The 15,082-nt window shown below is 40.8% G+C and overlaps 2 protein-coding genes across 8 annotated transcripts in view; one reads left to right on the top strand and one right to left on the bottom strand.

The window, feature by feature from the left end:
- LOC115479594 (saxiphilin-like) overlaps positions 1-2,260 on the bottom strand; it is a 93,844-nt gene extending 91,584 nt beyond the window's left edge. For 5 of the 6 annotated variants that reach the window (XM_030217594.1, XM_030217593.1, XM_030217592.1 and 2 more), the window contains exon 1: positions 1,948-2,189. In XM_030217594.1, coding sequence (XP_030073454.1) covers positions 1,948-1,970 — 23 coding nt within the window. In that variant the 5' untranslated portion in view covers positions 1,971-2,189. The other variant, XM_030217597.1, reaches the window with a different exon arrangement.
- PISD (phosphatidylserine decarboxylase) overlaps positions 2,258-15,082 on the top strand; it is a 107,538-nt gene continuing 94,713 nt past the window's right edge. Inside the window, exons 1-2 of one of the 2 annotated variants that reach the window (XM_030217601.1) lie at positions 2,258-2,325; positions 5,820-5,899. In XM_030217601.1, the coding sequence (XP_030073461.1) occupies positions 2,309-2,325; positions 5,820-5,899 (97 nt within the window). In that variant the 5' untranslated portion in view covers positions 2,258-2,308. The remainder of the gene's footprint in view (positions 2,326-5,819; positions 5,900-15,082) is intronic. The other variant, XM_030217603.1, reaches the window with a different exon arrangement.

Raw genomic sequence — 15,082 nt, forward strand, 5'->3', positions numbered from 1 at the left:
TGATGCTGTGGTAAGATAAGGTTCATGTGGAACAGACACATTTGGGAATCGTAGAGCGGAAGAATTGTGTTATGTCCATTACGTACTTTGGTTTTGTTGTGTTGCAGAGTTCAGGCATTTAAGTTGGATTGGTAGGGTATGCCTTTTTAAACAGGTTAGTTTTTAGTGATTTCCGGAAGTTTAGGTGGTCATACGTTGTTTTCAAAGCTTTTGGTAATGCGTTCCACAGTTGTGTGCTTATGTAGGAAAAACTGGATGCATAAGTTGATGTGTATTTAAGTCCTTTGCAGCTTGGGTAGTGGAGATTTAGATATGTTCGTGTTGATTTGGATGTGTTTCTGGTTGGTAGGTCTATGAGGTCCGTTATGTATCCCAGGGCTTCGCCGAAGATAATTTTATGAACCAGGGTGCAGATTTAGAAAGCAATACGTTCTTTGATTGTGAGCCAGTGCAGTTTTTCAGAGGGGTTTTGTGCTTTCAAATCGCGTTTTTCCAAATATAAGCCTGGCTGCCGTGTTTTGAGCGGTCTGAAGTTTCTTTAAGGTTTTTCTTTGCATCCCGCATAAATTCCATTGCAGTAGTCTACATGACTTAGTACCATTGATTGTATCAAGTTGCGAAATGTTTCCCCCGGGAAGAATATTTTTGCGCGTTTGAGTTTCCACATTGAGTGGAACATTTTCTTTGTTGTGGATTTCACTTGGCTCTCTAGTGTAAGGTTACAGTCCATTGTAACGCCGATGTTTTTCAGGCTGTTTGAGATAGGGAGGGTGTAGTACATGGTATATTTAAGGTTTCCTTGATATATTTCTTCAATTAAATTTTTTTTTCAATTTGTAAAGTTTATTTGAATATACCACAAACAGCAGTACAAATCCAAGCCAGACTCAACAATAACATTCCAACATTCTCTGATCCCAACCTTGGGAATTGTACCTGTAAACATGAATTTATAACAAAAACTCCCCCCCCCCCCCCCCCCCCACTTGTTCAATTAAATTTTAACTGCCAGACCCTTGACCATTTATTACTAATGTAAGCCACATAGAGCTGAATAATTGCATTCGGATAATGTGGGATACAAGTATCAAATAAATAAAAATGGTCAGTCAGAGCCAATATTCGACGGCACAACCTGGTTATTGTACCACTGAATATCAGTAGCTGTCTCATAGAATGTGATTTAAGCAAACAGAAGCCTCTCCTGCCCACTTAAATCATTTTGAATATCAACCAGAATGTTTATTCGTATAAAATCACTATAAAACTTGACATGGCCCTTTCCTCAGCATCTACCTTACCAGTGCTTAAAATAGATTCTTCTGCTGTTCAAACATCTGAAAAATGAGGCTACTACAAAGTTGTGGAAAATTAACGGATGTAGATTTAAATATTCAAACCTTTGATAAGCATTGCATTAATGTAGAAACTTGGGTTGCTACCCTATAGGCTACTTCTCTTTCTGCAGTTAATGGTTCTTTAAATTTGCATTTAAAATTAGAAATGATGGAGAATGCCAATAGGTGTAAAAAACCTTTATTTTCTGAAATTTTCTTGTATTTATTTGTCACCTGAGATTCTCCTGAGGAAGTACTTCAAGGAAATTCTTAGATTACCAACAGCTGATACAATTCAGATAGTTAATTGATGTTGTTTATCTGATTAAAAAAAGGTACCAAGACCAAAACAGTGAACAAAATAATGCCATATAATTACAACTATCAGTCACAACAGTGTGCACTCACACTTTAGGTAAAAAGTATGGTTAAATGGCTTCAAGGGTAAAATATCAATACATTAGATATCTAGGGCTATAATAACTGTCTTCTCAAAGTTTATGTCCTTATTCTAGAAGATTTTGGTGTGAGATGCATGTCTGAACACTACATATCAATGTTCTATAATCAAAATAACTTCTCAAAATGCTGAAAGTAGGTTGGGCAATACCTTGATGCAGGTGCGAGAAGCATTCAGAGAAAATGTGGATTTTTTGAACTTAGGTCATGCCTTTTTCAGTAGCAGCTCAAGACGAGTTCCATTCGTGTTCAATACTGGTAGATGTCACCCGTCATGGCTTGGTACCTATGATTACCTGAGCCCAAAGGAGAGGAAGTGGAAACAGCCAGGGAAGCTTTCGCTAACTAAACTTCTGCTGCTCCATGTCTAGTCTAGTATGTGTCTACTCCGGGATTTACCTTATTCCCCCTCCTTCCGCCCAGCCAGAATCCGGTCCGGGCTTTGAGGTGCATCACTTGTGCCGTCGCACTGTAACGACGTCATCTTACGACGCAGCTATTGACGATGGAAGATGGCGGCTGCTGTGTGGTAAGTGAGTGAGAAGGGAAATTTCTTGTAAAGTGATCAAGTTGGGTATGAGGCGTAGAAGGAGATGTGTGTGAGAGGTATCTCCAGAGGAGTTGCGTGTGGGAAAGATATGCGCGTGAGGGCGGGGCGGATGGGGAAGAGTATGTGCGTGACTTTCTAGTCTTGTACACTTCCAAGGAGCGTTGATTCAGAACAGGAGACGGCATGACATCAAAACGTTGAAGCCACTTAAGTTAGTTTGTGTTTCCCCTTCCCCGCGCACGTTTATTCAAAACAAAGCATCTACTGCGTTGTCGTTCGTTATTGTTGGTAGCATTTTTAATCTCACTTGTATTTTCAAACATGCCAGCTTGTGTAGCATACGGATGTACACAGCGGAAGTATAATAACGGAATAACTTTTTCATAGGTAGAGTAGTAATTTGTTATAAATCATAAGCAGTGTGTCATTTGGAGTGGCTGGTTATAAGGACACCCTAGCATGTGCTATATTCGTGCAGAGATTTTTTTTTCTCCTAGTAAAGGGCCACTAAAACAGACAACATGTTATGAGAATCAGGTGCTCAACATTCAGAGTTTCTGTTTATTTACTTAAATTACATATATATCCTGCATTAAACATGAATTAGGTTGAAACCTGGAAGCATTAAAAAAAATTTTTTTGGGGTGCATATATCAAAAGAGAAAGATGGTTTGTGGGAACTTGCTCCTTTTGTTTTGTGGAATACAGTGGTACAGCATATTACATGAGCACGCAGTTGTGGAATGCATTACCTACAGCCCTAAAAGCTATTGACGAAATAGCTAACTTCCGCAAATCATTGAAGACACATCTCTTCAACAAGGCCTACAAAGAGAACCCATAACCTTACAAAAGTACCTCACTAATCTACCCAGTTATTAAAGTCCACCTTCTATCCTGCCTAACACTTTCCTTCTCTCTCCCCTCACTTAATCTTTGTACAATACTAATTGTATCCGATAACATGGAATGATTATGTCATAACCAAACTGTAGGCCACATTGAGCCTGCAAATAGGTGGGAAAATGTGGGATACAAATGCAATCTATATATATATAAAACTCACCCTCAACGTTCTGAAGACAGTGAAGCCAAGCCCTGACTTCCTTCAAAAAGGTTCGAAGGTTCGTGGTGGTGAAGCCACCAAAATCGCTCAGGGCCCCGCCCTCAAGGGCAGAGCAATGGCAGAACAACGAAGGGGTTGGCAGGGAGGCGGGGGGGGGGGGGGAATCGCTCCGGGCCCCGCCCTTGCGTCAAACGTCATGACGTTGAGGGCTGAGCAATGGCAGAACGACGAAGGGGTTGGCCAGGGAGGGGGGGTGTTGGCGACAAAAACCTTGCTAGCGCCCGTTTCATTTGCTCTGAAACGGGCTTCTTTTACTAGTAAATAAATAAATTACAAAAATGCACTTTAATATTGTTTATTACAACTATTTAAAAGTGAGATGTTCAGTAATGAGGGCAGAGCTACCTTCATGCAGAAGTCCAGAGCAGTCTAAGGGCCCTGTTTACTAAGCCACCCTAGAGAGGCATGTTAGTTCTTTTAGTGCATGCTGTGTAGGTGCCCACAATATTCCTATGGGTGCCTACACAGCGTGCGGTAATTTTGTGCATGTGCTAAAAACGGTAGCACACCTTAGTAAAAAGAGCCCTAAATGTGCTAACATTTTCCAGTTCTGTGATATATATTTATTTCTTCCTCAAGCTATTTTTCAACAGCATTTTCACAGTTATTACCCAAATGCAAACACAATTATAATGTTAGTAAGTTTTAGATGTTACTGAATTCTTTTATTATTACACATTTTTTATTATTTTGACATGAAAACCACTTGTCCCTGAAACATGCTGTCACGAAACGCCTAGCCACCCATCGGGGGTTACCCTGCAGCCACTTAGAGGGTCTATCTTTAGCATAGCTCAGGTCCACCTGCACCCGCTGCTTGTGCTCTACACTAGCACTCTCCTCCCACCGACTGGGTCACAACTGCCTCTGGGCGAGTCTTCTGCTCTCAGATAGCCCCCAGTGATTTCTAGGTTACTGGGGCCACACTCCCAGTGGTCTCACAGTTCCCAGAAAGCACTCACAGACCCAACACACAAACCACCAGGTTTCTTTATCAGTCCAGACAGGCAGAGTCAAGAAAATGCAAATGTTTATTGTTAAAACTTGAACAGTGGACAAAAAAATGTGAAATCAGCAAACAATAACAGGTAACTGAAATATGGATAAATTATAACTAAGTAAACATTTGTTTACTTTCTAAAAAGTAGCTGGGAAGATCATGACATATAACAGTTCACCAAGCCTCAGCAAAGAGCTCTGTGTCTCTTTTCTTCCTTTGCTAAGATTGGAGCAAAAGCCTATATGCTTCAAATGAAAATGAGCTCCTGGGCCAATCAGAGCCCAGAACAAGTAAATTTCAAACTTATACTACTTGCTTCCTGTTTGTGTGCTAAAACTAAATAAACGAACATTCAGTTCTCTGTAACAGCTTTACAGCAAAGAAACACCACCTGCTGACCAAATAGGAGAAATACACTGAAGGACATATTTAATGCAGGAAAGTATCCAGTACATTTTACAAGCTTAAAATACGCTGTTTCTTCACACTTGCTCAAAACAATAATCCATTTGTACAAAAGAGATGAGGTGAAAAATGTATGAAAGGAGAAATGAATTTTACTTCCAATCTTTATAACACCAGGCTTCCCTGGGCAGATTACGACAGTTTAGATGAACCCATCAGTAAACAGAATATCCTCACTGAAATTTGGCTATGCATTACTGTATTGTATAGAACAGTGTAAAAAAAATATCACAAAATACAGCCTTTATTAGTGCTGTTTCCATCAGCTACAATAATTTTTGAAGCTGTTTTAGTGATATTCAATTTTTATTTCTACATATGGGAACCTTTTAAATAAATTAAACAGTTGTCAAGTTAAAAAAAAAAAAACTTTTGTCCTCCAGCTTTTAAGGCATTGTCTATCCAACTGGAACAGCTTTTGATACATTGTTTCTAATAATCTTTTACTAATGCTTTCAGTAGCATTTGCTAATATTTTGAGTAAGCCAATGACTCTGCCTACTGGCAGCAAGCGCCGCCTTCTGGCTTCAACTCATATAATGGGCTAGATAGTCTCGTACTGTCTCCTGTTCTCAATCTAATCTCCTTGTACATTTCTATGTGACACAGGATAGGCAGCAGAATGAGGTGAATCACAGGGCTATTGCCCCACTAATATTTTGCCAAAAACAGTATCAATAACTAGCAAGCATGGGTAGGGCTGAAGAATGATTTGTTTGGTTCCTCCAACTAAAAAAAAAAAAAAAGTTCCCCTATCCCTATGACCCAGAAAGAATGAGGGGGAATTTCAGTGGTTATTGACAAATGCACCTGTTTTAACATATGTGTGTATTCTGACTGAGTTTTATGCATATATTTTTAAAAATATTTATTTTGTTATAGTGTTTTTTGGTATAAGAATCTTTATCGGAGTCAGATCTATCTGCCTTTCCAGTACCAGCTTAGCAGGAGATATAGTGCCAGTAAGTATATGTGTATTTTTCATTCCAAATCTGACTTGTGGTCTGACCCTGCTTTCAAATGAATAAGAAAAAGTGAGGACTACACAAAATTACTCTTGTGTGTCTTGCATAAATAGCTCTCTCTCTGTCTTTATGTAACAGAGCTTTGCATATAAATCTCTCCTTTTAGATTGATATCTTTCTGATAGGAGCCTTATCAGACAAAGCCCAAAGTTTTTGGAAACAAACATAATAAAGAGATATGATAATCCCTGAAATCCCAGTGGGTTGGGACAGGTAAATAGGGAACAGCATTTACTCTTTCAATCAGTATTAAGAGGAAGGGGATGCTCATAAAACTAATAAATAATTCATATAAATAGGGCTGAAAATGAGTTATAGTTGACTCTGTGATTTAATGTATTAATTGCAATTTAAACATTATGTAGAACACTGCTACCAAATTAATTCTTGGCCTTAAAAGAGCTAATAGTTCGACTACTGCTCTGACTCTTCTTCATTGACTACCAATTCAGTTTCGAATTTTAAGTTGACCTGTTTAGTCTTTAAAATGTTTGACGGCATGTCCCCGGATTAATTCTTTAGATTGATATATTTTCCTTCGGATCGAGGTACAATAAGATTTTAGAGACCTATTTGTTTAATTTTACCATCATTTCTGAATATTAGATATAAAAATCTTTTGGGGAAGATTCTTTCTGTTATCAAACTCCTCATTTTTGGATCTCTCTTCCACTGGAACTTGGTAGCTCTTCTACTTATTTTTTCTTTCATAAGAAATTGAAGACTTACCTTTAAAAACATTTCTGGTCTAATTGATTGTTTTACTATTTTTTCGGTATAATTTCTTCTTTGCCACCCGCTTTGAACCACTCCTAGTAGGAGTTATTGGGACGTAAGAAATATATTACATTACATTGCATCACATATTACATTACGTCTCCTGTCTCCTCCGAGCATGTCTTCTACTCTCTTCCACTCCCAATCGCTGTCCTCGATGCAATCTGGCATCACCCCTTCCCCCTTAAAGGTAATCTTCTGTTGGTCCCCAGTAGCGTTGCACATAAGATGTTGCAGCCTTGGTATGAAACTTTCCCTCCAACCTGTTCTGCCCATGCAGAAATGGGAGATGCTGTTAGAGGAGGCAGGACAGGCCATAGGGAAAGATTCATAGCAGAGTGCAGGCAGCATATGTGCAATACTGTTGAGATGGGAAGGCAGTAGAACTAGAGGACATGAAATGAGATTGAAGGGGGGCAGACTCAAGAAAAATGTCAGGAAGTATTTTTTCACGGAGAGAGTGGTGGATGCTTGGAATGCCCTCCCGCGAGAGGTGGTGAAGATGAAAACGGTAACGGAATTCAAACATGCGTGGGATAAACATAAAGGAATCCTGTTCGGAAGGAAGGGATCCTCAGGAGCTTAGCGGAGATTGGATGGCAGAGGCTGGGCTGGTGGTTGGGAGGCGGGGATAGTGCTGGGCAGACTTATACGGTCTGTGCCCTGAAAAAGACAGATACAAATCAAGGGACTGGTGGTTGGGAGGCGGGGCTAGTGCTGGGCAGACTTATACGGTCTGTGCCCTGAAAAAGACAGATACAAATCAAGGTAAGGTATACACAAAAAGTAGCACATATGAGTTATCTTGTTGGGCAGACTGGTGGACCGTGCAGGTCTTTTTCTGCCGTCATCTGCTATGTTACTGTGTAACAGAAGACCACATTTAAAGTAGACTGGTGTGGGGAAGGGTGTGAGCTGCAGATCTGCAAACAGAACTAGAGGAGTCACCAGTGGAAGCTATGGCTGAGGTGGTGAGATCCAGGAGCAATGAGAAGAGCTTGTTGCTGCTCACCACCAAATTTTTGTCACTGCTCATGAGCATGTAAGGGAAGGATGGAGAAGAGTATGGGAGGGATAGAGAAAGGGAAGAGAGAGAGAAATAATAGACCTGGGGGAAGATGAAAGGGAGAGATGTTGGATCTGGGGGTTGGAGGGAGTGAGATTATCAGCCTTTTAGGGAAGGGAAGTGGAATGGTATTTGATATGTAAACTGCTTTGATTGTAACCACAGAAAGGCAGTATATTATATACAGGTAATTATTTTGTACCTGGGGCAATGGAGTGTTAAATGACTTGCCCAGCGTCACAAGGAGCTGCAGTGGGAAATTAATTGCACAAGTAAAAGTATTTATTTTATCGTTATTAAAAATGATAATCGACATGCAGCCCTAATTTGAAAGAAACTAGAGAAAATATTTGTTTCACAATTAAGCTGTGGAATCTGTTGTTAAAAGATGTGGTCAAGGCAGTTGGTGTAAATGGATCTGAAAAGGTTTCTGGTACATAAACCATCATTAGCTGTGTAAACTTGGGAAAGCTACTGCTTATCTCTGGTATGAACGATTGCTTACAAATTGGTCAAAATTCTGCAGCCATTGTGCAGGATCATGTTTCTCCCCGTCTTCATAATTAGCATTTGCTTCCTGTTCATTTACAATCCTTTGTTTAATTCATAAATCTTTGCACATTGGTGATCAACTTTATTTGGATAATTTCGTTGCTCCTAATTCCCACCATTTAGTGATAATGTCTTTGGCACATGTCCATTATGAATTCACATGATGATCTGCCTTTTTTGTGGGCCCTATGTTATGTAATCAATTACCTTTTGTATATTTGCTCTGCATTATCTTTTAAGAAATTCAAAACAGCTTTGAAGACCTATTTTTTCAAGGCAACTTTTGTGTGTCTGTCTTGCAGTCCTGAATGTTGAGGGTGTGTTTTTTGGTAAGCCTTTTTATTGGATCCCTCTTTGTTAGAGGTATGAGTGTCTGTCTGATCTGATCTTTCCTTTATTTTGATTGGAGTTCTTTTCTTTATTGTATTTCTGTATTGTATGTACCTTCTGTTCATTTAGTAAAGGTGGTATAGTAAGTTCCTAATAAACATAAACATAAGGAATGGCTGTACTCCTTGAAATTCTTCCGGGTACTTGTAACTTGGATTGGCCATTGTTTGAGACAGCATGCTTGGCTTACTGGATCATTTGTCTGACCCAGTATAGCTATCGTAGACTTCTGTTTTTAACAAACATATGCAGCAGCTTATTATCTTGCCATACTGGGACAGACCGAAGGTCCATCAAGCCTAGCATCCTGTTTTCAACAGTGGCCAATCCAGGTTACAAGTACCTGGCAAGATCCCAAAACAGTAAATACATTTTATGCTGCTTATCTTAGAAATAAGCAGTGGATTTGCCCCAAGTCCATTTTAATATTGGTTTATGGACTTTTATTTTAGGAAACTATCCAAACCTTTTTAAAACCCTGCTAAGCTAACTGCTTTTACTACATTCTCTGGCAACGAATTCCAGAGTTTAATTACATGTTGAGTGAAGAAATATTTTCTCCGCTTCGTTTTAAATTTACTACTTTGTAGCTTCATCGCATGCCCCCTAGTCCTGATATTTTTGGAAAGAGTAAACAAGCAATTCAGGTCTACCAGTTTCACTCAACTTATTATTTTATAGACCTCTATCATATCTCCCCTCAACTGCTTTGTACACCAAAATTAGAGTAGCTTTTATTTGCATAGCTCAAGATGCTAGCAGTTGCTGCCTGAATATATATTCAAATTATGTGCAGTACCCCACAATGCTGGAATAATAGTTTCACACAGTTTAACTTACACTCTTTTCATGCTTTCTTTGTTTCTTATTCTCATTTTGTTCCTTCTGCTTCTCTATTCTTGATGATCTATCTTATCTTCTAACATATGGAGGCTTTCTTATTCAGCTGTTTTATCTATGGGTTCAAGTTCCACTGTAATCTGTTTTCTGCTGAAAGGTTCTTGCTCGTGTCTTATTGGTTATTTAAATTTAAAAAATACCACTATAGTTTTCCTATCTTATCTTTCAAAGTATCTGTGACTAATTATAGGATCTTTGTTCACCTCCATTGTAACAATAACTGGCTTTTCTAATTCTGTGGCCATCCTGCCCTCTTCCTGCTTCAGCTTCTCTGTTGTAGTTTTCTGGATTTTACTCGGGAGCTAAAAAAAATGCAGTTTGAAGCCTGGAATACTTCCTCGACAAGTCTGATGCCCTCTGGTTCATCATAAACTCAAATTCTTATGTCTTATGTTAAAGAACAATAATTTATGTGCTGGAAATAATGCTTCCTTTTCTTCACCAATGGATCAGTCCAAACCATTGGTTCTGGACCTTTTTTCAGTCGGGCACACCTGACAGATGATGCTTGCATATGTAACACACCACATACATAACCCGTATGAGCATTTGGTCTGACACAGTATAACAGTTTTTATAAGTTAAATGTAAACATGCTTTGAATCCACAAAACCTTTATTTCCCCCCCCCCCCCCCATCTCATATCATCTGATGAATAACAACATAAATCTCTCCACTACCACGATTGTTAAATATATACCTACTACTAGTAAAACAGAGCATGAAAACAGAATATCACATCTCAGTCACAAGCAAAACACAGATTGAACCTCAGCAAATACAGAACCGCTTTAATACTGTTGTGCTAAGTGATACATTATGTTAATAAGTCGAATCAAAACAATGGATCACAAATTAGAAATAGAAAAACGGAAGACAAAAACTGAACTGGGAATCTCAATAAGTCATACTAGGCTTGTACCACAACATTGTACAAAGTACATAAGTATTGCCATACTGGGAAAGACCAAAGGTCCATCAAGCCCAGCATCCTGTTTCCAGCAGTGGCCAATCCTAGTCACAAATACCTGGCAAGATCCCAAAAATGTACAAAACATTTTATACTGCTTATCCCAGAAATAGTGGATTTTCCCCAAGTCCATTTAATAACGGTCTATGGACTTTTCCTTTAGGAAGCCATCCAAACCTTTTTTAAACTCCGCTAAGCTAACCACCTTTACCACATTCTCTGGTAACGAATTCCAGAGTTTAATTACACATTGAGTGAAGAAATATTTTCTCCGATTCGTTTTAAATTTACTACATTATAGCTTCATCGCATGCCCCCTAGTCCTAGTATTTTTGGAAAGCGTGAACAGACGCTTCACATCTAACCGTTCAACTCCACTCATTATTTTATAGACCTTTATCATATCTAGAGAGAAATAAGAACAAATGCTTTTCATTTTTACTGAACAAAATACAAAGACATCTGTAATGCACATTTCCCAAAGTTCAATCTTCATATCATCCCAAACACTAAAGAGTCAAATCATTTTTAGTACTCTCACAGTGTACCCATTAATAACTCCTTCATATTTAAGTAGGCGGGGATCTTCAGAATTTATAACAGCAAAAAACCATCTAAAAAACTTTTCAGTTGTAACGATGGTGCTGTTCACCTCATCATAGATCAACCCGTTTTCTCCTATTTTCTTATTTATTTATTTATTTATTTATTTTCAATCGTTTCTTGAATAAACTTCTTCTTAAATACTTTTAAATCTTTTTCCAAAAGAGATAGAATAATATAACTTAACTTTGAAGCTTTAAGCAGCAATGTATCTCCAATTTTAACCTCTACCATTTCCCAAGGTTAACATGTTCCACTTAAATTCAAAATAAAGCACTTTTTTCCTACCGTTGCTGTCTGGTCATTTTATTTTTCCAAGCATGTTGGCCTCACTTTCTCTTTTTGGCTTCTCCTGTCTTCTGCTCTCTTTCCAGTGTGTGCTATCCATTTGTTCTATCTCCAATTTCTGCCAGTCTACTTCCCTTTCCTTCTTTCCCCTACACCTCTATGGTCCAGCAGCTTTGTGTCCCTTCTCTCCCACTTCAGCCTTATGGTTCAGCAACTCCCTGTCCCCTCTCCCTCCATCCCTGTGGTCCAGCATCTCCCTGTCCCTATTCTGTTCACCTCTGCCCTTATAGTCCGTCATATCCCTCAATCATCGCCTCCATCCCCATGGTCCAGCATCTCTGTACCCCTCTTCCCCATCACCCCCATGGTTCAGCAGCTCTGTGCCCCCCCACACCACCCCTGTGGTTCAGTAGCTGTATGTTCCCATCACCCCTGTGGTTTGGCAGCTCCATGTTACCTCTCCCTCCACCACCCCATAATCCAAAATCTTCCTGTCCTCTTCCCTTGTTATTCAGCAGCTCTGTATCCTCTCTTTCTTCCCCCCATGGTCCAACAACTTCCCTCTCCCCTTACCTTATGACCCAGCACCTCTGTGTCCCCTCTGTTCCCCCACCCCTATAGTCCAGCAGCACTGTGTCCTCTTTTTCTCCCTGTACTACCCCTACAGTCAACAGCTCCCTATCCTTTATGGTGCTGTAGCTCTGTATTCCCTTCCCCTCCCCCATGGCCCCAAAACTCTCATCTCCCTTTATGATCCAGCAGCTGTGTGTCCCCTCTTTTTCTCCACCCCTATAGTTCAGCAGCTCTGTATTCCCTCTTCCCCCTTTTCCCTTATGATTTGGCAACTCTATGTCTCCTCACCCCCCCATATGGTCCAGCAGCCCCTTGTCTCCTCTAACCCTCATGTCCCTTCTCTTCCTCCATGGTCCATTAGTCCCATGCTACGCCCACCTCCATGGTCCAGCAGTCTTGTGCTGCCTCTATCCCTACCCCATGGTCTAACAGTTCCTCTTCCCCCTTCTCCCCCTCCTATGGTCCAGCAGCCCCATAGTCCAGCAGCTCTTTGCCGCCTCTGTCCTCACCACCATGTTCTAGCATCTCCTCTGACCCCTCTCCTCAACACCCCTCCCCCAGAGAAGTGGAGCCTCGGTCCTCAGGACAGTGGTTGTGAAGGGAGAATGCAGGCAGCAGGAAACAACCTGGTGGAGGAGATGCAGCTACACTAATTCTGACATTGCACTCCTTCCTGGACTGTGCAGGCAGCAAACCATTCTTACAGGCTTTCACTTCTGCTGGAAATTAAAGTGGTTTGCTGCCTGCACAGTCTGGGAAGGAGCACGATGTTAGGGTTAATTTAGCTGTGTCTCCTCTGCCAGGTTGTTATTTTTCTACCTGCGCTCTCTCCTCCAAACCACTGATGTTTCTGCTGCTGATCCCCCGCAACACACTGTTTGAGAACTGCTGTGCTAAAGGAATTCTACTAGCCATAGCCCAGTTTTGCAGTTTCACCCGAAGACCTGGCACCCCAGCATTTAGGAGAAACACTCCATCTGCTTAGGTACTGTTGTACCCAGGAATAGCCAGTATGGAGTAAGTTCTCTAGGACATTTAGAAATACCAGCTGAAGAATGTTACACCTTCACTCCAACAGAGTGATGAACAAACACCCTTTTCGCTCTCATCATTCTTTCCTTTCCACCACCAGCACAGTACTCTTTTTAAGCTACAAAGTATCTAACTACAGAGAAATAAAGTTGTACAGTGTAAATTGTAAAAGATTCACCTGAATATTCTGGGAAAATTGCTGACATATATACAGGGAAATTATAGTGAAATTATGCAGAAATTTCAGAGTTCAGGCCTCCTCAGGAAGTGTCCCAAACTGAAACAAATTGGTACTGAAGAATTGTAACCTGCTAGGAGGATACTAATTAGATTAAGTATTCCTGGGAGGTTTAGGAATATTGGCTGGCATTTGAATTTCAGATGTTAAATTGCTCAGGGTCTTCTGTTTGTAACTGATAGAGTTCAGTTGATTTATTGCCGTGTCACATGGTAAAATGATGTACCTGCTGCTTCCTGGTGTGAAGAAACATTTTATGATAAGAGGCTGGTGCAAGAGGAGGAGGGAGGTGGGTCAGTCAGTCTGTAGTCTGATTGGCTGACCACTCTTATTAGTTTTGGGTGTGGACTGGGATGTCATGTGTACAACTCTACCTCCCTCCAGTAGAGAAAGTTTCCACTCTCCCGTTTTTCTGTGTCTGGGGGTCAGAGGTGAAGAGCAGTAGATTCAGAAGTTTCAGCTTGTTTGTTCAGCCTGTGGTGAGCTGTCCACTTCCCAATAGAAGAACTTTTCCTAATATTTTCTTTTGCTGAAATCTGTGGAGGGAGAAGCTAGTTGCCAACCTGGTTTCTCAGAGCAGGGTCATGACTGAGCATTTGCCACTTGTGGCTAGCATGCTCCACTTTCTGTAGGATTTAAAGGTTCCATATACACTGTTGGAATGTTTGAAGGATGCGTTGCTTTAAACCTCACCCGTATCATGCTATGGATGTAGAGCATATACAACTTACCACAACAGCTGCCCAAAAAATCCAGCAATCCAAGGTCCTCCAGATTTGACCAAGTTTTATGTATAATTATAGTAACCCCCCCCCCCCCAATACACCCCACCCCATGAGACCACGCCCAATTAATAAAGAGCCCCCAAGATAAACTTCAGACAACCAGTCAGAAGAAGAAGACCCACTCGCTCAGAAAAGTCAAATTACGGACAGACCCCCCCCCCCCCCAAATTGATTTCCAACGTCCAACTGCATGACGTCTTACAGCTGTCAATTTTTCCATTTTGTATGTGTGTGTGTGTGTTTATATATATATTATATATATATATTATATATATATATATATATATATGTATGTATGTGTGTGTGTGTGTCTGTTAGCGTCAACAGCAGATTAATCCAGAGACAGGTGGGTTGTGACTATCTACAAGCAGGTGGACATAACACTGATTTGAACTCTGTCTTATTGGATGGTATGCTCCTGGCAGCTCAGTATTCTCTATCTTCGGCAAGCGGGTGGATGGTCTTCTGCCTGTTCCTGGCTTATCTGACTGCAGCTTCTGTGGTAGGCTGAGCGGTGCCAGCTTCAGGGGGTACACCTGGTGATGCCAGGTCCCTCCTCCCTGCTCTCCTTTCCAGTCCTTTCCCACTTTCTCATTCCTCACAGCTCCTTCGATTGCTTTAAAAAAAAAAAAAAAAAGGTTCTCTAGTGGTTTTCCTAGCACTTTGTGCTTCGGGGCTTTATCAGAGAGTGAACAGCTTGTGTTGTCCGTACAGCACAGCCTTCCCTGGACACCTTCCTCTCTCTCCAGTGTAAGTGTACCTCTTTTTCTTCCCGCGGGGGGACTCCAGGGTAGTACAGCATGGTGGCGTAGTTAAAAACCCGCTCTCGCTGTGGGAAGTGGAGAGCAGTGTCTAGGTCTCGTCCGGGTGGCTATTCAGGCCCGGAGCCCGCGAGGGTGGTGGTGGATTTCTGCAGGAGTGGTTCCTGCGCTTTAGACACATCCAT

The sequence above is a fragment of the Microcaecilia unicolor genome, chromosome 11 (assembly GCF_901765095.1).
Source record: "Microcaecilia unicolor chromosome 11, aMicUni1.1, whole genome shotgun sequence".
Taxonomy (NCBI): Eukaryota; Metazoa; Chordata; class Amphibia; order Gymnophiona; family Siphonopidae; genus Microcaecilia; species Microcaecilia unicolor.